The 24,066-nt window shown below is 34.6% G+C and overlaps 1 protein-coding gene across 1 annotated transcript; it reads left to right on the forward strand.

Annotated features, from left to right (window-relative positions):
- Positions 1–14,259: 14,259 nt before the first annotated feature.
- LOC133189713 (DNA-directed RNA polymerase I subunit RPA43-like) lies at positions 14,260–20,622 on the forward strand. The gene is made up of 5 exons (XM_061325113.1): positions 14,260–14,539; positions 16,511–16,621; positions 17,456–17,662; positions 18,706–18,895; positions 19,803–20,622. Exons 1-5 carry the CDS (start codon positions 14,361–14,363, stop codon positions 19,845–19,847), a joined length of 732 nt encoding a protein of 243 aa, XP_061181097.1. The 5' UTR covers positions 14,260–14,360; the 3' UTR covers positions 19,848–20,622.
- Positions 20,623–24,066: the final 3,444 nt, after the last annotated feature.

Consider the following 24,066-nt stretch of genomic DNA (forward strand, 5'->3'; position numbering starts at 1 on the left):
TGTATCTAGGTGTGTAAACGACATTATTTATGAAATATTTTGAAAACTTGTAAAATACTTAGTACGTATATTGCAGTTTTTATTGAACGGCAAAAAATTCGAAGTTTTCAAGTGTATCTGAAATAGAAAATTAAAATTTTTAGTGTTAAACTGGAAGATATGTTGATGCGTCCGTAGAACGAGAGTATCCCCTCCACGTGCTACCTCCCAGCTGAAGTGACATAAAATATCTGGTATATGGCAATTAAACTGCTCATGATTCGGTAACAATATAAAAGCCACACAGGGGCTTGCTCCCGGCGTGTAAAAAATTATTTATTATTAAAAAAAATCTACCAACTACTAAAAACGTTTAGTTTAGTAGTTGGTATATGATTTTTTAGATAAATATAGTTTACAATCTTGGAGAAAAACCCCTGTGCCTAACCCAAATCCCATATAAAATCTTATCCTTATATGCGTCTTCAAGAAATTGCACAAAACGTATTGGGAACTACAAGCTACACATCAAAGCAATCACTACACTTGTCATTAGATCCAAATATGGAGGAGAATTGAACATGGCAATCTGATCTCGTGTAACATGGAAATACAAATATATTTTTAATAACACAGGTAATCATGTCCTCTTACCCTTTTTCCTGATTAAAAAATATGGTTTAAATTTTCTACGAGCTGTATTTTGCTCGCCTCGGCCAGAGGTTTGAATGACGCTGAGCTTTTCTGATGCGAGTTTGTCCGTCGTCTGGTAACTCATATTTTCGACGTTTTCTCCAAAACCAATGGAGCAAAACTGGTACAAAAAATCCTAGTGTGAAGAGGGTTCGAATTGGTTTGATTGCTTTACGTTCCTTCGAGATTTTTTCACTCATATTGGGACGCCACCAAATGAAGGTGGAAGGCTGCAAAGAAGATGGTCGAAAAATGCCTAAAGCTTCAATTGTATAAAAATCATTTGTGTACTAAGTATTTAGAGCAAAGTTCTTATCATTGAAAGGTATGGAACTATGACAAACAAAACTTTTCTGTGGCAATCTAATTAAAATTGATCTTCCGAATCCGCTTACCGCTTGTCAAACGTCTAACATCCCATACAGGGTCACGTAAGTATGACCTTTCAATTATGAATAAGCATGAAAATTTTGGCCAATTAGATTCAAGGTTTTGTATACGATTCTAAAAATAGTTCCACGGCTTCTAATGTTCATTAGTCTGCCTTATGTAGATTTGTTAAGTGTGGTATATAAATTGAATTTCTAGTCCGCCCATCCGCCATTATTGCCTGAATAATGCAAATGAAAAGGCACAAACTATACAAGATATCCTGCAGATCACATTCATACATAATTGTCTTGGAAGCGAAGACACAACTTAAAATATTATTTGGCAAGACTTTCACCTGCAAGTCCAGGGACGGCCAAAATGTAACAGGAAGGGAGAAAATTGCGACAGACCAGACAAGGATTCAAACCTGAGCCCCCTGAAACAACCAGTCAGGTGCTCTACCGAGCTATCTGGGCACCGGCGATTGAACCTGCCTGACCGCCACACTCCTCGATATTTTATGATAAAGGTCTTCAAACCCGAAGACACCAACCCAGTCTCTTCCCTGGCAGGTCCTTTACCTGTCACTTCCAGGGCATTGCACGGTACTAAATGTAACAGGAAAGGAGAAAATGTATGGCTGGATCGGGAATCGAACTCTACACCGCTAGTCGGGTGCTCTAACAACTGAGCTACCTAGCCTGATATTTATACAGGTCATTGTTTAGTACACAATTGCGTGTAAGTCTGGTGCGAGGATTTTGTTGTTGTTGCTATTGTTGTGCAAATATGCTTGTTCTGTGGAGTACACAGTCAATTTCGATTACTGAACTTTAAAGGTCAGTCGCGGACCTAATAGTTATTTCAATTTCAAAACTCTAACAGAGACAGTGCTTAGTACCCAAATGGCAATTTTTTTTTTTTTGCAAGTTCTCTAAAATAGGCGTTTTGCAAACAAGAATTACGTCCTGGAATGTAACGTATGAAATATACTTGTACTGTTGCAGAACCAAATTCCATAGCAAAAAGTCTAGGGTTTTCCGACCCCATTGTAGTACACGGAGATCAGATTCTATCACAAACTCTTTTCCATACAAATATACTTGCGCAACCAGTTCTTAGCCCATATCATATCTTAGCATTCTTTTTCTAACGTAGCAAAATTCTGCTCTCTGGGTAAGAAGTTTTTGCTTAGATGTGCAACGGGATGACGCTCTGACTCCCTGCTCTGTAATAAAACCGCCCCTACTCCCCTTTCGCTGGCATCTGCTTGCAAGATGAACTCTTCATTGAATTCCGGGTTTTATAGTACCGGAGAACTTAACCAAGTCCAGTTTGAATTGGTTGAATGTTTGATCATGTTCTTCAGTCCATGTCACTTTATTTCGGTGGGGTTTTTTTTTCTTGTCAAATCGGATGATAGAGCTGACTTGGTAGATAAATTAGGTATGATCTTTCTGTTAAAGTTTCTGGAACCTAGAAAAGATCTTGCCCCTTTCTTTTTGCTCGGAACTGGAACATTCGATATTGCTTGTATCTTCTCTGGTGTTGGGTGCACTTGACTCTTCCCGGCCTTAAAAACACCATTTGTTGTGAACCAAACTCACATTTCCTTCGGTTAGCTGTAAGACCTGCATTCTTTAAGAACTCGATATTTCATTTATGTGTTCCAGATGACTCTCCCACTGAAAATGATGATTTCATCAATTGTTTTACCACTCTGTTAAAAGCTGCAGCGGAGTTCATCCTTCCAAATGGCATAACCACTGTAAATCGGTAATGGCCAAATGGAGTCACGAACACACTTTTTTTTTCGTTTAGACTGATTTGCCAATACCCCTTTGTTAAGTTTAACTTACCTGAGTACTTTGCTTTCCCCAGTCTGTCGATTACATCGTCAATCTTCGCATTAGGTTCAGGGTCGAATTGTGTTACCTGATTCAGTTTCCGGTAGCTAACACAGAATCTAATGGGTTTGTCCTTTTTAGGGATGTTACAACCGGTGACGCATAGGGACATACCGAAACTTCCACAATACTTGCTTCTTACATCGCCGACAACTCCTTTCTCACTTCCTTCCTTCAAGTGCGTGGAATTTGATGTGGTTTTTGCAGTACTGGGGTATCACATGTAGTAACCATTAGGGATGGGTATCGCCAAAAATTTTTCTTACAAATACGCTGTAAAAAACATAACTTCAATTTTCTTCATTTTAATTTATATTATATAAATCATGTTTGGATGCCGTAATTTAACATTTTTCAACATTTTTTAGACTCTCTGTAATTTTTATTTAATAGTTCGAAGATATAAATGAATAATTTCTGCAATTTTTAATTATGTACCAAATACCGGTATTTTAGTCTCCGTATCACGATAAGTATCACACAATAAAAAATCACGATATACCGGTATACCGATAAAATCGCGCATCCCTAGTAACCATCCGGTGTTTTAACGCTGCTGTTTTGCCCAAAACATTGGTAAGCACTTCACTATATTCTTGCAAACACTCCATCAGTTTTGTTTTCTACTGAACAAACAACGTCTGGGAAAAGTATCTCGAGGATCCGTAAGTGGATTATCAATCCATTCGTTGTCATCCTCCACATTCTCTGCAATATACATACGCCTAAGGTTCTGTCTCCTCCTCTCTGTCAAACCAACGTTTAAACATATTCACATGATACACTTTGGTAACTCTGTTGTCGTTGTCGCACTTCACTGTAATCTATAGGACTCACTTTCTCTATCACCTGAACAGGTCCCTTTCACTGAGCTAAACGTTTCTTTGTACTTGCTCGCAACAATACTTAGACTTTATATCCGACTTCAAATGATCTGTTTCTATCATTTCGGTCGTAATACCTTTTCTAGTCTGTTTTGCTAACTTACTCTTTTCTGCCACTAGATCTGCCATCTTCGCCAACTTTTCCCAAAAGAAATGTCAACACGAGAACGGTTTCCTACGATAAAATCTACAAGACGAACTAAAGCCACTACCTTGCCTCTGACAAAGGATGTCCACTTCATCCACACCTCCGGACATTATTCTAAACATAAATTCGCAAGAATAACCTCGCTTACGCCCCCTGGTCAATCATCTCTTCTTATCAATTTCTCTGCCACCAGAATTGAAGTGCATCCCGTGTCCCTTAACACAGAAGCTTGTGTACCATTCACCATTCCGGTCTCAGTTTTTTAGCCCACTACACGTTTCACCATAACTCACAATCTTTGATCCAACAAACCCGAGTAACGCTAAAGCACAAGCCTTCCTCGTCATCGTGGACGAGTGAATTAACCCAACTTGCACTCCTTCGGTAGATTATACTGCTTCTCTAGTCTCTACCCACTGTTTCCCAGATCTCAAGTTCTTATCAGTTGATTTATGCAATAGACAAGTGTTTGTCTTTGATATATAAAACTTCTCTTTTTCTCACTGCATTGCTGAACTTTAAAATTTACCTCTAGTGTCTTTTGGTGCACTGTTGGGTTGTATTTTATTCGTTAACACCAACCCACGATGCGCATTCTGGTAGGCTTCGGCAATCTCGATCATTTCATCTACTTATTTTGGTTGCAGATTTCTTCCAACCGTACCTGCATATCTTTGAATGAACTATTGACCACCTGTTCTCTCAAAACACATTAAAGTAAACTTTCTCCAATAAACATCAATGCTCAAAATAGTTTAGCGCACGAGTCAAAACATTCTGAAAATTTCGTTTGGGTATTGTTTACAAGCCCTGAACTTATCCTTGTACATGCTAGCTGTCAAATCATACCTTTTTATGCAATGTTGCCTTAATTCTTGATGATGTCATAATCATTGGACTCGTCTTTCCCCAACCGTACATGTGTATCCAGCGTCTTACCTGTTAACTGAGGAACTAGTCGCAATATGAAAATTAGATAAACATAGTTTAACAGTTGATAAACTAGGTTTATCAATTGTAAACTATAGTTTACGAACTGTAAACCTATAGTTAACTATTCGTTGACTATAGTTTTCATTGTAAAACTATATTTTGTAAAGTGTGGTTTACGAATTCTTATCTAAGTTTGTAAATAAACGTTAACAATATATTTTCCTAATAAATATAAATTCTCATTTGTAAACTACTAAGTTTATCGATTGTAAACTATAGTTTACGAACTGTAAACCTATAGTTAACGATTCGTTAACTGTAGTTTTCGTTGTAAAACTATATTTCACGGTTGTAAAGTGTGGTTTACGAATGCTTATCTAAGTTTATCTGTAAGTAAATGTTAACAATACATTTTGCTGATAAATATAGATTCTCATTTGTAAACTATAATTTACATTCGTTAACCATAGTTAGGAGTTGTTATTCATAGTTTCACAAATCGTGAAACTATATTTATCAGATAAGCTATGGTTTACATTCGATAATTATAGATTTCGCTCGTAAACTATAGTTAACTGTCATCAATACTCATAAACAATATTTAACAGATGTAAACTATACTTATCGATAGTAAACTTTCAATTCAAGATCTCGGGGCACCAATCGCGAGAAGCAATACTGAATGTGTGTCATTGGCATAAGTTCTATATAACAAGAGGCCCATGGGCCACATCGCTCACCTGAGCACTGTGGCTAGGAAAAAAAGCAAAAATCGGTTCAATATTCAAAAGCTTAAATACATAAGTAGTCCCGACCTACCCCTAAAGGGGGTGGGGGATAGGGGGGTATGATTTGAACAAAATTGAATCTACACTAACTGAGGATGCTTACATATTTCTTCGACTAACTGACTTCTTTTCCTACAAGTTTAAACTTTCATTGTGGTCCCACCCTACCCCAGGGGTCCTGATTTGAACAAATTTGAATCTACACTACCTGAGGATGCTTCCATATAAACATGACTAATCATGGCTTTGTTGTTCTTGAGAAGAAGATTTTTGAAGATTTTTCTTATATACTCCTATGTAAAACTTTCATCGTCCATTGTGGCCCCACCCTACCCTCGGGGATCATGATTTGAACAAACTTGAATCTACACCACCTGAGGATGCTTCCATATAAATATTACCAATCAAAGCTTTGTTGTTCTTGAGAAGAAGTTTTTTCCTATATACTCCTTGTCGCCCGCGTGGCGCAGTGGTTAGAGCGTTCGCTCTAGAGTCGCGGAGTAAGGAATTGATCCTTACGTCGCGGGTTCGAATCCCAGTGTGGGACGTGGAGACCGGTCCTTCGGATGAGACCGTATAAACCGAGGTCCCGTGTCGCAGTAGGTGCTGGCACGAAAAAGAACCCTCACTGCTCAATGGCCCTAAGTGCCGAGTATAGGTCAAAATTTGTAGCTCTCCACCGGCAAGTGGTGGCGTCTTCATATGAGTGAAAAATCCTCGAGAGGGACGTTAAACAATAAACAAACAAATATATACTCCTATGTTAAACTTTGATCGCCCATTGTGGCCCCACCCTACCCCCGGGGGTCATGATTTGAACAAATTTGAATCTACACCACCTGCGAATGCTTTCACATATATATGACCAATCATGCCTTTGTTGTTCTTGAGAAGAAGATTTTTAAAGATTTTTCCTATATATTCCTATGTAAAACTTTGATAGTCCATTGTGGCCCCACCCTACCCTTGGGGGTCATGATTTGAACAAACTTGAATCTACACTACCTGACAGTGATTTCACATGAATTTAATCTTTCCTGGCCCATTGGTTCTTGAGAAGAAGATTTTGAAAAGATGCCATTAATTTTTTTACTATTTTGTAATTATCTCCGCTTGGAAGAGAGCGTGGCCCTTCATTTGAACAAACTTGAATCCCCTTTACCCAAGAATACTCTGTGCCAAATTTGACTGAAATTGGCCCAGTGGCTCTGGAGAAGAAGATGAAATTGTGAAAAGTTAACGACAACGACAGCAGACAACGGAAAAATTTTGATCAGAAAAGCTCACTTGAGCCTTAGGCTCAGGTGAGCTAAAAACGGAAAATAAACCCCGCTCCATATAAACAGAATGTCTTCAGTAATTTTTATTTTTAATAATCTTAAATTTGTAAGTCAAGCTTTCAGCAACTCTTTTGATACCAGCAATGCTCAGTCATTTTTGTTTGATCAGCGCAAAAGGTTGGAGAGACGCCAAGGATAAATGTCAGTGATTTATTCCGTTTGCTGATGAAGAAAAATTTGATTACAACCCGTCAAAATGCATTTTCTCGATAATTTTCCTGTCATTTTTCTTTTTATTTCCAAATAGATTTTGCTTTAAAATGCATGAAAGAACATTTACTTTTAATGTCAACAAGAAATATATATATATATATATATATATATATATATATATATATATATATATATATATATATATATATATATATATATATATATATATATATATATATATATATAAAACAATGAACAATGAAAATAGTTATAATAATTCAATAATGTTATAATAATTTTAATTATTATAATATTAACTAGAGTCGCGGAGTAAAGAGTTGATCCTTACTTCGCGGGTTCGAATCCCAGTGTGGGACGTGGAGACCGGTCCTTCGGATGAGACAGTATAAACCGAGGTCCCGTGTCGCAGTAGGTGTGGCACGAAAAAGATCCCTCACTGCTCAATGGCCGTAAGTGCTGAGTATAGGACAAAATTTGCAGCTCTCCACCGGCAAGTGGTGGCGTCTCCATGAGTGAAAAATTCTCGAGAGGGACGTTAAACAACATACAAACAAACAAACATAATTTTAATTCGTTATAACGAATTCAAAAAATTGTTATAACGAATTCGACAATTCTTTACATCGAATTCAATTTTAGCTCACCTGAGCTGAAAGCTCAAGTGAGCTTTTCTGATCACCCGTTGTCTGTCGTCCGTCCGTCCGTCTTTCCGTCTATCTGTACGTCTGTAAACTTTTCACATTTTCAATTTCTTCTCAAGAACCACTGGGCCAATTTTAACCAAATTTGGTACAAAGCATTCTTGGGTGAAGGGGAGTTTAAATTGTAAAATAAAAGGCTAAGCCCCATTTCAAGGGGAGATAATCAAGAAAAGACTAAAATAGGGTGGGGTCATTAGAAAATCTTCTTCTCAAGAACCACTGGGCCAGAAAAGCTGAAACTTATCTGGAAGCATCCTGGGGGTAGTGTAGATTCAAAATTGTTCAAATCATGACCCCCTGGGGTAGGGCGGGGCCACAATAGGGAATCGAAGTTTTACATTGAAATACGTAGTAAAAATCTTTAAAAATCTTCTTCTTAAGAACCACTGGGCCAGAAAAGCTGAAACTTATATGGAAGCATTCTGGGGTAGTGTAGATTCTAAATTGTTCAAATCATGACCCCCGGGAGTAAGGCGGGGCCACAATAGGGAATCGAAGTTTTACATTGAAATATGTAGTAAAAATCTTTAAAAATCTTCTTCTGAAGAACAACTGGGCCAGAAAAGCTGAAACTTATATGGAAGCATTCTGGGGTAGTGTAGATTCTAAATTGTTCAAATCATGACCCTAGGGGGTAGAGCGGGGCCACAATAGGGAATCAAAGTTTTACATTGAAATTTGTAATAAAAATCTTTAAAAATCTTCTGAAGAATAACTGGGCCAGAAAAGCTGAAACTTATGTGGAAGCATCCTGGGGTGGTGTAGATTCTAAATTGTTCAAATCATGACCCCTGGGGATAGGGCGGTGCCGCATCAAATTCTACAAGGGCCAGAGTTACTCAGGTGAGCGTTGTGGCCCATGGGCCTCTTTTTTTATAGGTCCTAAACAGTACGGAAGCTCATTTAGGACCTATCAAAAATATTTTTGAATTCGTTATAACGAATTGTCGAATTTCTTAAAACGAATTTAATTCATTTAATTTTTTCTTTAAATTCGTCATAACGAATTAAATCTTACGGAAGCCCATTTCGGACCTATCAAATAATATTTTAGAATTCAAATTTAATTCGTTATAATTTTTCTTATGAATTCGTTATAACGAATTAAATCTGTATCTTAAATTCGTTATAATGAATTCCAAAAATTGTAATAACGAATTAAATTCGTTCAAACGGATTCTGAAATTTGTTATAACAAATTAAATTCGTTATAACAATTTGAATTCGTTATAACAAATTAAATTTGTTACAACAAATTTGTTGAATTCGCTATAACAAATTCACAAATACTTTTCTATAGGCCTCAATTGTCGAATTTGATTAAATGACTTTAATTCGTTATAACAAATTTTAGAATTTGTTTAAACGAATTTAATTCGTTATTACAAATTTTAGAATTCGTCTAAACGAATTTAATCTGTTATAACAAATTTTTGTTACAACGTTATAACGAATTCAACAAAATTGTTATAACAAATTTAATTCGTTATAACGAATTCAAAAAATTGTTATAACGAATTAAATTCGTTCTAACAAATTCGACAATTCGTTTTATCGAATTCAACAATATTTTTTTATTGGTCCTAAAAATACGGAAGCCTACGGAAGCCCATTTAGGACTATCAAAAAATATTTTTGAATTCGATATAACGAATTGTCAAATTTGTTATAACGAATTTAATTCGTTATAACAGTTTCTTTGAATTCATTATAACGAATTTAATCTGTTATAACAAATTTGTTGAATTCGTTATAACGAATTGAAAAATTTGTTATAACGAATTAAATTCGTTATAACGAATTCTAAAACTTGTTATAACGAATTAAATTCGTTAAAATGATTTCTTTAATTTGTTATAACGAATTAAATTTGTTAGAACGAATTCGGCAAATCGTTATATCGAATTCATATATATTTTTCTACAGGCCCTGATTGTTGAATTTGATTAAACGAATTTAATTCGTTGTAACAAATTTTAGAATTCGTTCAAACGAATTTAATTTGTTATAACAAATTTTAGAATTCGTTTAAACGAATTTAATTTGTTATAACAAATTTTAGAATTTGTTTAAACGAATTTAATTCGTTATAGCAATTTTTTAATTCGTTATAATGAATTCAACAAATTTGTTATAACAGATTAAATTCGTTATAACGAATTCAAATAAACTGTAATAACGAATTAAATTCGTTATAATAAATTCAACAATTCGTTATATCGAATTCAAAAATATTTTTAATAGGTCCTAAATGGGCTTCCGTAGAAGGCCATTTAGGACCAATCAAAAAATATTTTTGAATTCAGTTGAACGAATTGTCAAATTTATAATAATGAATTAAATTTCTTTGAATTCGTTATAACGAATTTTATCTGATATAACAGATTTGTTGAATTCGTTATTACGAATTCAAAAATTTGTTATAACAGATTAAATCCGTTTGAACGAATTCAGAAATTTGTTATAACAAATTAAATTCATTTAAACAGACTTTAAAATTTGTTATAACGAATTATAAATCCGTTTAATCAAATTTAACAATCAGGGCCTTTATATACATGAATTCGATATAACGAATTGTCGAATTCGTTTCAATGAATTTAATTCGTTATAACAAGTTTTAGAATTCGTTAAAACGAGTTTAATTCGCTATAATGAATTTAACAAATCTGTTATAACAGATAAAATTCGTTATAACGAATTCAAAGAAATTGTTATAACGAATTAAATTCATTATAACAAATTCGACAATTCGTTATTTCGAATTCAAAAATATTTTTTGATATGTCCTTAATCGGCTTCCGTATAAATAGGCTTCAAAATCTATTATATATAACACATTTCTTGAATTCGTTATAACAAATTCAAAAATTTGTTATGACTAATCAAATTCGTTTAAACGGATTCTAAAATTTGTTATAAAGAATAAAATTTGTTATAACAATTTTTCGTTATTAAGAATTAAATTCTTATTGCAAATTTGTTGAATTCGTTTTAACGAATTCACAAATACTTCTCTACAGGCCCTAATTTTCGACTTTGAGTAAACAACTTTAATTCGTTATAACAAATTTTAGAATTTGTTTAAACGAATTTTATTCGTTTTTACAATTTTAGAATTCGTTTAAACGAGTTTAATCCGTTACAACAGATTTTTGAATTTGTTATAACGAATTAGAATTTTAAAAAAAAATTACGAATTAAATTCGTTATAACAAATTCGACAATTCGTTACTAGTATATCGAATTCAATTTTTAGGTCACCAGAGTCATTCAGGTGACCTATTACTATCCGTTTTTGTCTGTCGTCGTGCGTCGTGCGTTAACATTTGAACATTTTCAGCTTCTTCTCTGAAACCGTTCAACCAATTTCAACCAATTTTGGCGTATAGCATCTATGGGTGAAGGGAAACAAAAATTATGAAGGGGAACAAAAGTTGTGAATTTCATGGTCCCTGCCTAAACTACATAAGAACAAAGTTATGATGAGAAAGAGTGCCTCTTCAGAAATTGTTAATTTCATGGCCCCTGGATCAGGGGTTCTGGTGTTTAAGGCGGGGCTCTATTGAATATATAGTGAAAATGCATCAATTCTTTGAAAAGCTTCATCTCTGCTCCAGGGTATTATTTAAACAAAGGAAGTGCATGGATATGATAAGCAAGAATGCCTCTTCCAAAATTGTGAAATTCATGGCCCAAGGGTCAAGGGTTCTGGTGAAAAGGGGGGGGGGGGCTCTATTGATTATATAGTGAAAATTCATAATTTCTTTCAAAATATTTTTTCCTACTCCTGGTTATAAAGCAAAGAAACAAGTGTATAGTTATGATGAGCAAGGATGCTTTTACAAAATTTTCAAAACTTGTGGTCCCAGGGGCTCTGTTGTTTCTCTGAAGGGGGGGGGGGGGCTCTATTGATAATATAGTGAAAATGTGTGAATTCTTTGAAAATCATCAACTAATTGCATAGTTATGATGATGAGGGTACCTCTTCCAAATTTGTAAATTTCATGACCCTGGGTCATGAGTTCTGGTATTAGGGTAGGGCTGTGTTAAATAGTGAAAATGCATTATTTCTTTGAAAATCTTCTCTGCCCCTGGGCATATTGGAGGCGAACTGAGTAAAAGTTTTAATAAGCAAGGGTATTTTTACCAGAATTTTGAACATCAGGACCATTTTTTCAGGTGTTCTGGTCCTGGCCAGGGCTTTATTAATTTGTACTCTACTGAGTGAAGTTATTCCCCTTTGCCATTCACCTTTGATAATTAATCACTGTAGATAATGTATTTGAAAGGTTAATAGAATAAGAGAATTATGCAAGATTTTTGTTTATTGTTTAACGTCTCTCTCGAATTTTTTACTCATATGGAGACGCCACGAATTGCCGGTGAAGAGCTACAACTTTTGACCTATACTCGGCACTCAGGGCCATTGAGCAGTGCGGGATCTTTTTCGTGCCAGCACCTACTGCGACATGGGACCTCGGTTTATACGGTCTCATCCAAAGGACCGGTCTCCATGTCCCACAGTGGGATTCGAACCCGCGACGTAAGGATCGACTCCTTACTCCGCGACTCTAGAGCGAACGCTCTAACCACTGCGCCACGCGGGCGACTAATTATGCAAGAACGTTTATTGTGTAATACAAAAAGTACTTTCATAGTTTTAATGATCATGTAGACTTGGAAATAATAGATGAATAAAAATGAAACAAAAATAATTTATCTTTTTAAATGTTCTTCAAAGGCCATGTGAGGCCAATGTGAGAGATAATTATATGGGGTTTAAAAATAGATATTTCTTTGAAAGTCTGCATGGTAATAATGATAAATGGGGGACAGATAGATAGATACTAGACCAATAATTTTGTTGATTTTAATCGTACTCATCCTCACAATGTCAAGGTTTTGTGATTTCGGAAATCCACACAAACCCTCGACATAAGTCGCTATTTAAAAATTGGGCTAGAAAGCCACTATTTCATTTGTTCCTGGTCTAGGACTGGAACCAATCAGAAAAAAGCTTTTATTGTTGGTAAGTTTTGTAAACAAATATGACTCGTCTTTAAAATGGAAAGTGTCAATATTGTGAGATATGTGACTGGTTACATTAAACGAAACATCGGGGATAAATTTTTGGAAGATCGACCTCCAAAAAATCACAAAAGATATGCTCTGGAGTTGGGCCATTTGAAAACGACTGATTTGAAAAATATATTCTCATTGGTTAGTTTATAATTACCCATTACGTCATGTGTAACCACAAACCCAACTTTTAAATAGCGACTTATGTCAAGGGTTTGTGTGGAGTAAACCTTGACATTCTTCTTCTTCTTCCAGTTCAGTGCAAAACCACTAAAGTATTATCGCACTCTGCGTGAGGGGGTGCGTGTCTATGTACAGTGCTCAATAAAACTTTAAAATTAAAAGATAAAAACGCAGGTGTGATTCTAGTGGCTGGCACTGGACAGCTGGACATTGTGAGGATGAATCGTACTATTTTTTCTTGCTTTTGGGCAACAAAGCTTCGATCATTTATCAGTTTATGGATCCTCTTTTGTAGCAAAAATTAGGTTAAGTGCACATAATTTAGAAATTGAAAAAGGTAGATATGTTGAAATTAATAAAAATGATAGGTTGTGTAAAGTTTGTCAAAACCTTGATATTGAGGATGAAAAACATTTCATTTTGCTCTGTCCGAAATATGAAGCACAGAGAAAAATATTCAAAACAAAATTATCTACTTTCCCTAATTTCAACCAAACAATTCATAATAATGACAATTTGTTAAAATCATTGATGAAAATCAGGTGTAAAAGGGTTCTTAAAATATTATCTTCATTTTTATGTCAAATATCTGATATTAGAAAAAATGTTTTAGCTATAAATGAGTAACTACATTGTTATGAATTATTTAGTATCGGATGAGTACACTACATTATTTGCTACACCGATTGTTTGTATTCCAGTTGTGTTCTACTGTATTATTATGCTTATTAATATGTTCTGTATGGGCTTTACCAATTACTGTAATAATTATTGTGTTTTTGTCAATAAAATATTTGTATTTGTATTTGTATTTATTTTGCATGGGGGGGGGGGGGGCAGAAATAATATGAGGCGCCGTTTTAATATTTTCTTACGGTTCTTGAGATATAAAGTGTGACAGACAGAGAGACTCCGGATAGAGTGATCCTAAGTCGCTCTGTTCTGCAGGCGACACAAAAAATATATGTAGTCGGAAATAAATATTTTGACCGTCTTTGTTCAATATTTAGCGACCCTTGGCTGCTTCCTGTTTGATTTTGTTTCTACACCACATGTTGATGTTAGTGTCGGTTAGCTGTGCTAATATTAGTGACAGACTTCTTCGACATAAAGAAATATCTATGGTGTGATTCACACATTGATGTCCCGCTTTGTCTTGAATGTATCCACAGCAAAATGAATTACAATATCATCAAATTCAAAGAGGCAGAAGAAATAATGGAAACACAAGAATATTCGCAATTTGTCAAGATAAATGAGTGCAAGCGTATCATTTTCCACCCTCGGTTTCTTGGAAATACCAGAAAAGGAATCGAGGAGGCTTTGAAATCAGAAAGAAATTTGGTGTCAGATAAGTAAGTTTCAATCCTTGATGTTAAGTCAATCATTAGGCGGCACGTCGATTTACCCAAATGGACCCAAATGGACACAAATGGAACCCAAATGGAAATCAAAATGGACCCAAATGGAAATCAAATGGACCCAAATGGAAACCGAATGGAATATTAAATATACAAATACAAATATTTATTATTGTATTATCAAGTTGTTACTTATTTAAAATGAAAATAATGAACTTACAAGTGGAGAATATTTAGTATTCATTTCTAAAATTATATTTTAAAAATACGAATTAATTTTCTTTAGTATTCTTTAGATCAGCAAAATTATTGGGGGGGGGGGGGGGGACACAGGCCCCGTAACCCCCACCCCCCATTCCTCCTGCCATGAATACTATATAAACTTTAAAATGAAATACTTCAATTTTGTATTCAATGATATGCAAAAGTTATTACAAATAGATGTAAAGATTAATTCGTTTTTTAAAATACAATATTAGAAATGAATAATTAATATTCTCCATTTGCAAGTTCATTATTTTCATCATTTTAAATAAGTAACTACTTGAGAATACAATAATATATGTTTAATATTCCATTTGGGTCCATTTGATTTCCATTTGGGTCCATTTAGGTAAATCGACGCACTCATCATTAGGTCACAGGCAATGAATTTCCATCAACAAGCAGGAAATAAAGCCTAAGAATGGAAATTTCTAATCTCCAGATGTCAAAGTTCAACTGACACTCTATAACCATAGGCACTTCCCAGCTTAATTGTTAAAATATATATATATACTATACTATAAACAGTTATGTTTATAGTACAGTAGATATATATTTTTTAACAATTAAGCTGAGGAGTGCCTATGTCTATAACTACTTTATCCATAATTCAAAGTTCAGCAAATTTGTTTATTCAGTATTCACCATAGGTCAAAGTTCATCCAGCATTGCCTATGTACATGTAACAATTCTTCAAAGGCAATGTTCAACTGACATTGCCTGTAACTACTCTATTAATTGGCCAGAGTTCAGGAGGAAAATATTTTAAGAGCATCTCCATATGTCATAGTTTGATAGGCATTACCTGTTGCCTCATTTTTCAAAGGACAAAGCTCAGTTGATAATTGAACTCTCCATTGGCCAAAGTTTAACAAGAAAATTAATATCTAAATACCCTCTTCATAGGTCAAAGTTAAACAACTCTGCCTAGAATTACACTCTCCAAATGTAAAAGAAAAATCAATTTGCTCTGCTTAAAACTTGATTATCCATATCTCAACAACAGTTCAACAGACTCTGTCTAGAATTACACTCTCCAAGTGTATAAAAAAATATATTTAAAAAAAATCAATTTGCTCTGCTTAAAACTAGACTATCCATATCTTACAATAGGTTAAAGTTCAACAGGCATTGCATATAGCTACCCTCTCTATGTCAAAGTCAAGGTTCTCTGTATATATCTCAATTGGTTGACAAAACATTATCATCATTGATTTTAAGCTGAGTTACAAAAAATGTTATTAAAAATACATGTAATTAAGTAAATTAAAATTTGATAATAATGCACTGCAACAACAAAATCATATTAGAACCAAAACCAGAGATCTAACTAAGGAATGTTTTTAGGTTTTGTGTGAGTTATATTGGTGTGTAAATCACACAGACTTATTCACTTAGGCATATTTCATGAAGGCACTAGCCCTTAATGAAAAATATGCCTATGTCTAACTAAAAAACATTCCTTGTATTTACATTTTACATGTTTAAAAGCACCAAAAATATACTCAATGTTTGAATTTCTTGCTGTCCTATATCATTATATTTTTATTAAAGTCTCTGTAGCCTCATTTTGACATCACTTTAACACAAGTTTCTACACATTAGTATACACGAAAATGGCATCCAAATCAATTTCATAGTTGGTTAAGAAGAAAAACACAGTGAATGTAAATGTTGTATCATTATACTTTTGTTTTCTAGGTTTGGTGGTGCTTTGATTGCATATAACAATATTAAAATACAACAAGCTATGGGACTTATTGTTGATCCCTACATCCACTTTGACATTGTTGCTGATTTTATTGTATTCAAGTAGGTACTTTTTATCACTAAAACTCATCATAAATATTTGTGCAGTATGCATTTTTGTAACAATTTTTATCGTATAGATATTCAATAATAGCCTCACTGCTTTCTGACCCACCATTGTTTTTAATCCTTGCTTCCAAATATGCAATATTTTACTACAGTAAAACTCTTTTTGTGCAATTACAGTCATTTCACTGATATATAGGGAAGTTTTGGGGGGTTCTTGTCAGCTTTCTTAACAATTCCTTGTAAAATTAAATGGTTATATGAACTCTGGTATGACAAATATATGGATAAAGTAAGGGGACGTAATCTTAGTTTGTTTGTTGTTTAATGTCCTTCTCGAGAATTTTTCACTCATATGGAGATGCCACCACTTGCCGGTGGAGAGCTGCAAATTTTGACCAATGCTTGGTACTCAGGGCCATTGAGCAGTGAGGGATCTCTTTCGTGCCAACACCTACTGCGACACGGGACCTCGGTTTATACGGTCTCATCCAAAGGTGCCACAGTGGAATTTGAACCCATGACGTAAGGATCAACTCTAGAACAGACGCACTGCCACTGCGCCACGTGGGCGACTTATATAACTTAGTAGTAGTAAAGTTTACGTCAGTGTATATTCTAGGAAATTAAATTTTCTCTAGAGCTCCACATGTTGATGACCTATGAGGGTGTGTGAGGCATTGGCTGAGTTTCATTGCAAACAGGATGAAACTTTCTTAAAGGATTGGTCCCTATGATTTTTTTTTTGTGTTTGTTTATGACAATATATTACTTGATAAAACATAGAAAGAATCCTTCTTGCATCATAATTTGTTATGCTTTTATATGTAGGCCAGAAGTAGGGGCTTCATTGAAGGGTGTTGTACACAGAGTATTCAAAAATCATGTCAGCCTTTTGGTGTATGGTATCTTTAATGTATCAATCAAGAAATCCGAGTCAAATGCAGAGCAACTGAGAGAGGGAAATGAAGTGGACTTCAAAGTGGAAAGAATTTATGTCAACAACAGAATTCTATCCATGCATGGAGTTTTATGGAGGTACCAATACTTACTTTTTTGTTTCATTGTTTATATAGCTACAGATATTGAAAAGAAAATTGCTTGAATTTTCACAAGTATCAAAGATTCCAAGACACCCCCCCCCCCACCCCACCCCCACCCCTTGCATACACACACACAAAAGAATCATTTATGAAAGCTTGAATTAAAAAAAAGTTTATTTTCATCCATGATCAAATGAATATCTGTATATGAAAAAGTGACTTCAAATTTGTTCATTGTCAAGGTGAAAATGTCATAGGTAGAAATCAGAGGTCAGACAAGAATATTATTATTAATACCAGTAGTTTCTACATTTTTATTGAAAAACATGCATAAAACAAACATATTCATTAATAAAGATTTCATCAATATTCATTTTCAACAGATCTGCTGAACTACCCTTGTGTGACACCATTTCAAAGAATAGATGAAACCTGCTGAATGGCCACACTTTGGTGTCACATGTAACCCATTATTTCTAATCCCAATCCTACCTCATTGTTTTTTCTGTAAAACATCTGTAAAAGGTGTTTTCTTCACTCACTCATTCTTGTTTTGATATTTAGGTCTCTCAACATAGCCAAAGTGCATTTCTAATTAATTAGATTTATGTTTTCCTAGTGAGCTCTGAGGATTTAGATTTGGCAATTTTCAGAAATAGTATAACTTTAGTAAAGAAGAAATACTCGTTGTAGGCCAGGTATCTTTTTCTGTCAGTAAAAAGTATGCAAATTATGGACTATATCAAATCAATTTGTATCCATGGTAACTTTTTTTTATGCCCAAAGTTTTATGAAGAGTGCATTTGCAACTTGAGTCTGTCTATCTGTCCCTGTCAAAGAATTCATCATAGCTTTTAAAATTAACTAAATATCTTTACAAAGACAGATTTTATTTATGTTTACAAAGAGACAGAGATTAAGTGCATTTATTTTTTTTGTGGTGGATCAAATGGATGTAGGGAAAATATGGCAATATAAAACATTGGCCAATGTCAGGGCAACAGGAACATTGTGTTTCACACTTTGTTTATTTTTCAGCGAAGAAGTTACAAAAAAGACAAAAATGACCAAGAAAAAATCTCAGAGGAAAACATTCCCAGATGAAGATGAATCAGTGCCTGCAGAGGAGAGTCTGGACAGGAAAGATAAGACAGCAGATAGACTCGGAGAATTGGATGGAGAGGATGTGGAAATGATTGCGGAGGATTCACTTCCTGTAACACACAAGGTACTGGATTATACTAAATGTTTAGAAGTTATTATTTTTAGCTCACCTGAGCCAAAGGCTAAAGTGAGCTTTTTAAGCCAATTTAAACCAAACTCTTCATAAAGCATCAAAAAAAAGAGCAGACAAACAATAAGTCATACTGATATGCTAGTGTCTTTCTGTAGTGTAGATTCAAAGTTGTTCAAGTCATCGAATCAGGCTAGGAGAGGGTTGCAATGGACATAGGCACCTGACATATGGATGGAGTACCCCCACCCCCAATGCCCCAACCACCACCACCACAGTCTGAGATTTTTTTTTTTAATCTTGATAAATTAAGTATCAAGAAACAAGATATAAAAGAGTGAATTGTCATCCTTTTTCATGTAATTCTGGTAAAATTATGTTTGGACAAATACAGTCAAACCTCTTTGTCTCAAACTCAATGAGACTGAGAAATTTTTTTTGAGATATCCGAGGGTTCGAGATATTGAGGGTAAAATACTTAAAGAAAAAGTGCTTGGGACTTCCTAACCACTTCGACATATCCATGGTATTCGAGATATCAGTGTTTGAAATACCAAAGTCCAGCTGTATATTTTTCCAGAGTTTTGATATATGTATATCAATTACAGCAAAATTGAACTGAGTGATATAATTTTTATTGCAACTTGTTTAGGATTATGGTGTTTTTGAGATGGATTGATTGGACTATCCATTTTCATTGATCAAGATAACATGCAATGTACATGTATAAATCAAAAGCATATGTCAGCAGAATAAGGAAAGTAATACCTGGGAAATTGCATATATTACAGGTTACATTGACTAATTATTGCTTAAAAAATATGTAGTTGATATTTCACTACATAAACTGCAAACACTTTATAATCTACCCTCCTAATGTGAATCTGCAATTTTTATTCAGAAATCGGAGAAGAAGAAAAAGAAGAAATCGAAGGAAAAAGTTTGACAGAAAAGTTCGTCAGATGATTCACGCGTGTCAATAGAGACTGCAAAATTACCAACCAAGGTCTGCCAACTGTTTCAAGTGTAGTCAAGAGTACAAGCAATAAAGGACAAAACAGTGTCACTGAGATGATTTCTGTGAATATTTGACAAAGCACTGTTTTCATCCTATGAAGTATTCTTGTACAAAAAAAAAATACCCACATACATGTTTTTTAATTTGTAAACAATATGTGGCCTAGGAAGAAGGTATATTATAATTTTTAATTTTTTTTTTATAAATACATTCTAATGATATAGATTATTTATTTATTACCGTATTGATTCTGGTTAGAGATATTTCTATAACAAATTGTCTTCTTAGAACATGTTTCTTCTACAATCTGACTGTGAGAGGTCATGTTTTAGGAGAAGTTCAATATAAGTATGTTTCAGGTGCCATCAGGTATTTCACTGAACCATTAAGTAAATCAGGAAGTAAAACATGAGTATGAAATCCTAATTGAAACTCTTGCATGATCCCAAATAGAAAATATATGTATATACAGTCAAACCTCATTATATTGAACTCAATGGGAACCAAGACTTCGAGATATCAGATTTTAAGATATTGTGGTTAAATACATAAAGAAAAAGTGTTAGGGATTTTTAATTTACTTCATCATATCCCTGCCCTAGTATTTGAGATGTCGAAGTTCAAGATGTGAAGTTCAACTGTACATTTCTGTTTAGATGACCATTATGTGCATGACTCATATGAAATAAAGCTCAATAAATGATTCACCTATTTGTCTTTCTGTGTTTAGGTAGAGTACAAGAATTAAGTTGCTAAAAGTACATCAATACAAAAGCATAAGAATTCTGTTGGGCTTAGAAGACTCCATGTACTTGTAAACTGTGTAAAGATCAGGAGTAGTTGACTCTAAAAGTGACCTTTGAACTTTCTGGAATGACCTCTGCCCAAGACATGACACACCTTAAAGCCAAAAGTACATGTAATACTTTTATGAAGAATGAACTTCCAGTGTTTTTAAATTGGATAGACATGAGCCAGACATGAATTTCACACTTTTCTTGGCAGTGACTTTGAACTTGCCAAACTGACCTTGGATCAATTTCAAATCACATCCTGACATCATAAGCAATCTTTGTGTCAAATATGATCTCCAATGCTTCTCCATAACAAGATGTGGTCAGGAAATGAATTATACATTTTTAGCTCTTCTGAGCCAAAGGCTCAAAGAGCTAATGCAATGGCCATTTGTGTGGTGTGCGTAAATTTTTAGAATATGGGCCATAACTCAAGAACCCCTTTGCCAATTATTGTCAAATTTGTCAAAGGGTATCCTAGGCCCAAGGGCTCCCATTTATACTAAAACTAGGGTTGTGACCCTTAAAAAAGGGGAGATAATTAGGAAAATAGAAACAAAAGTACTGGTTGCTAAAAAAATCTGCTTCTCAATAACCACTGGGCAGATTATCACCAAACTTACCCAAAAGGATGAGGATATGTTGTAGATTAAAAATTATTCAAGGCATTACCCTGGGGCAAAGAGTGTGGTCTCAAGGTCACTTCAAAGTTGACCAAATATTACATTTTATTAAAATGTCGATATTGTGCTTACTATAAGGACTAGGATCATCAAATCTTGTCAGTTGATCCATCTAAGGACCTCATATCATGTTGACTCAAAAGTAGGTCACAGTGACCTACTTTTTAAATTTTACATCCATTCTTTTTCAAAATGATTTAGAAGCATATTTTGAACAATTTAAGGCCTATGATCATCAAACTTTGTCAGTTGATGCATCTTGGGTCCTCAGAGTACGTCAATTAAAAAGTAGGTCACCTTAACCTACTTTTTGAATTTTTTGTCTAATCTTTTTCAAAACAATTAAGGTCATTAATTTGAATACTGAGAGGTTTAGAATCATTAAATCTTGTAAGATGATGCATCTTGGGGCCATAAAACATTTTTCTTAAAAAGTAGGTCACAGTGACCTACTTTTTTAACTCTGCAGGCATTCGATTTCAAAGCATTTTAGAGGCATAATTTGAACATTTTAAGACCTATGATTATAAAACTTTGTAAGTTGATGCACCTTGGGTCCTCGAAAAATGTCAACTGAAAAGTAGGTCACCATGACCTACTTTTGAAATTTTATGGCTATATCTAAATATTTAGAGTATCATTTTGCTTAGAATCATCAAAATTTGTCAGTTGATGTATCTTGGGTCCTCAGAGCAGGTCAACTGAAAAGTAGGTCACTGTGACCTACTTTTCAATTTATAGGACTATAATTAAATATTTCAGGTACTAATTGGCTTAGAATCATCAAACTATGTCAGTTGATGCATCTTGGGTCTTCGGAGTATGACAACTGAAAAGTAGGTCATTGTGACCTACTTTTGAAATTTTATGGCTGTATTTAATATTTTCAGGTACTATTTGGCTTAGAATCATCAACCTTTGTCAGTTGATGTATCTTGGGTCCTCGGAGTACGTCTTCTGAAAAGTAGGTCACCGTGACCTACTTTTCAATTTATATGGCTATAATGAAATATTTCGAGTACTAATTGGCTTAGAATCATCAAACTTTGTCAGTTGATGCATCTTCGGTCCCCGGAGTAAGTTGACTGAAATGTAGGTCACTGTGACCTACTTTTGAAATTTTTTGTCTTTATTTAAATATATCAGGTACTTACTGGCTTAGAATCATCAAACTTTGTCAGTTGATGCATCTTGGGTCCTCAAAGTATGTCATCTGAAAAGTAGGTCACTGTGACCTACTTTTGAAATTTATGGTTATAATTTTAAAAATATTTTAGGTATTAATTGGCTTAGAATCATCAAACTTAGTTGATGCATCTTGGGTCTTAAAAGAATGACAAGTGATAAGTAGGGTCACCATGACCTACTCTCAAGTACTAATTGGCTTAGAATCATCTAGGGTTCTCAGAGTGTTTCATCTAAATTGTAGGTCATGATGACCTACCTTTGGAATTTCAAGGCTTTATCTAAATACATGTATACAGGATACTTAGAGGCTTCAAATAGAAGTGATAGGTTGTACAGTTTATCAGAAGAGCGATTCAAGGCCCTTGGGCCTCTTGTTCTAAAAGTGACCTTGTACTTGATCAAATGACCTTGGGTCAAGATTTTGACAAACCCTCAGGTCATAAGCAATCTTTGTATGAAGTAGAAACAACCAATGTTTCTCCATTAGAAAGTTATAAACCAGACATGAATTTTACACTTTTTCTGCCAGTGAATTGAACTTGCTGGAATGACCTTAAGTCAAAAGTCATGTCATACCCTCAGGTCATAGAAATCTTTGTGTCAGAATGAACTTTCAGTGTTTCTCCATTACAAAGTTATGGCCTAGACATGACGGATGGACAGACAGATGGGTGGATAAGGTGATTCCTATATACTGTGGAATCATTTTAATTCATTGGGGGTCAATGTTAGTGGGTGAGCAAAATTTTATTGGTTCGTGGAGACCTAATTTCAAAGGTAACTCGTTTATAAGGTAGTTTCAATGAATCACTATATGAACAAAATAATTGTTCGTGGGCATGTAAATTTGTGGGTAAGAGTGACTTGCAAAATCTATGAACACTGCCCTCCTCCCCAAGAACAATGAGGATTCCACAGTACTACCCCCCAACTTCATTTGTGAGGGGGGTATAATGAAGTTTAATCACAGATGTAAGTTATTTTCTTAGAAGGTGACATGATGTCAAGGGTATTGCAAAGTGGAGCATCCTCTTGCAACACCATTTAATTTTAAGAACTCGGCTTCTCACAAAATGAATGTAGATTCAAAACATGATTTTACACTTTGAACCCCTAGCATTACTAGTAATTCCTGGTGGCTTTAACTTGAAAAATCTCAAATGATTGCTAAGTAATTTTGAAGTAAGTACTCCAATGATGAACAAAATGTACGAGGGGTTATCAAAAAGTTCGTGGACTGCTGCGATAAAATTAATTCTATGTAGTCGTTGATTACAAAATTTACAAGGAACATAAAACAACAAAAGTTTAAGAAGTTTTGAAAATTTCAGCTTGATACGATGATAATTTGTCAAAATATCATTGAATAAAAGGGACATTATATGATCACCCGGCGCTGTCGCCATTTAATTTTATGACGTCCGACAACGTCATTGTTTCTCAATGTCCGCTCCCTCTACCTCAATACACTTATCTTGATGA

This window comes from Saccostrea echinata, unplaced genomic scaffold (assembly GCF_033153115.1).
Source record: "Saccostrea echinata isolate AGI-Se365-2 ecotype Australia unplaced genomic scaffold, CSIRO_AGI_Sech_v1 ptg000019l, whole genome shotgun sequence".
NCBI classification, from domain to species: domain Eukaryota; kingdom Metazoa; phylum Mollusca; class Bivalvia; order Ostreida; family Ostreidae; genus Saccostrea; species Saccostrea echinata.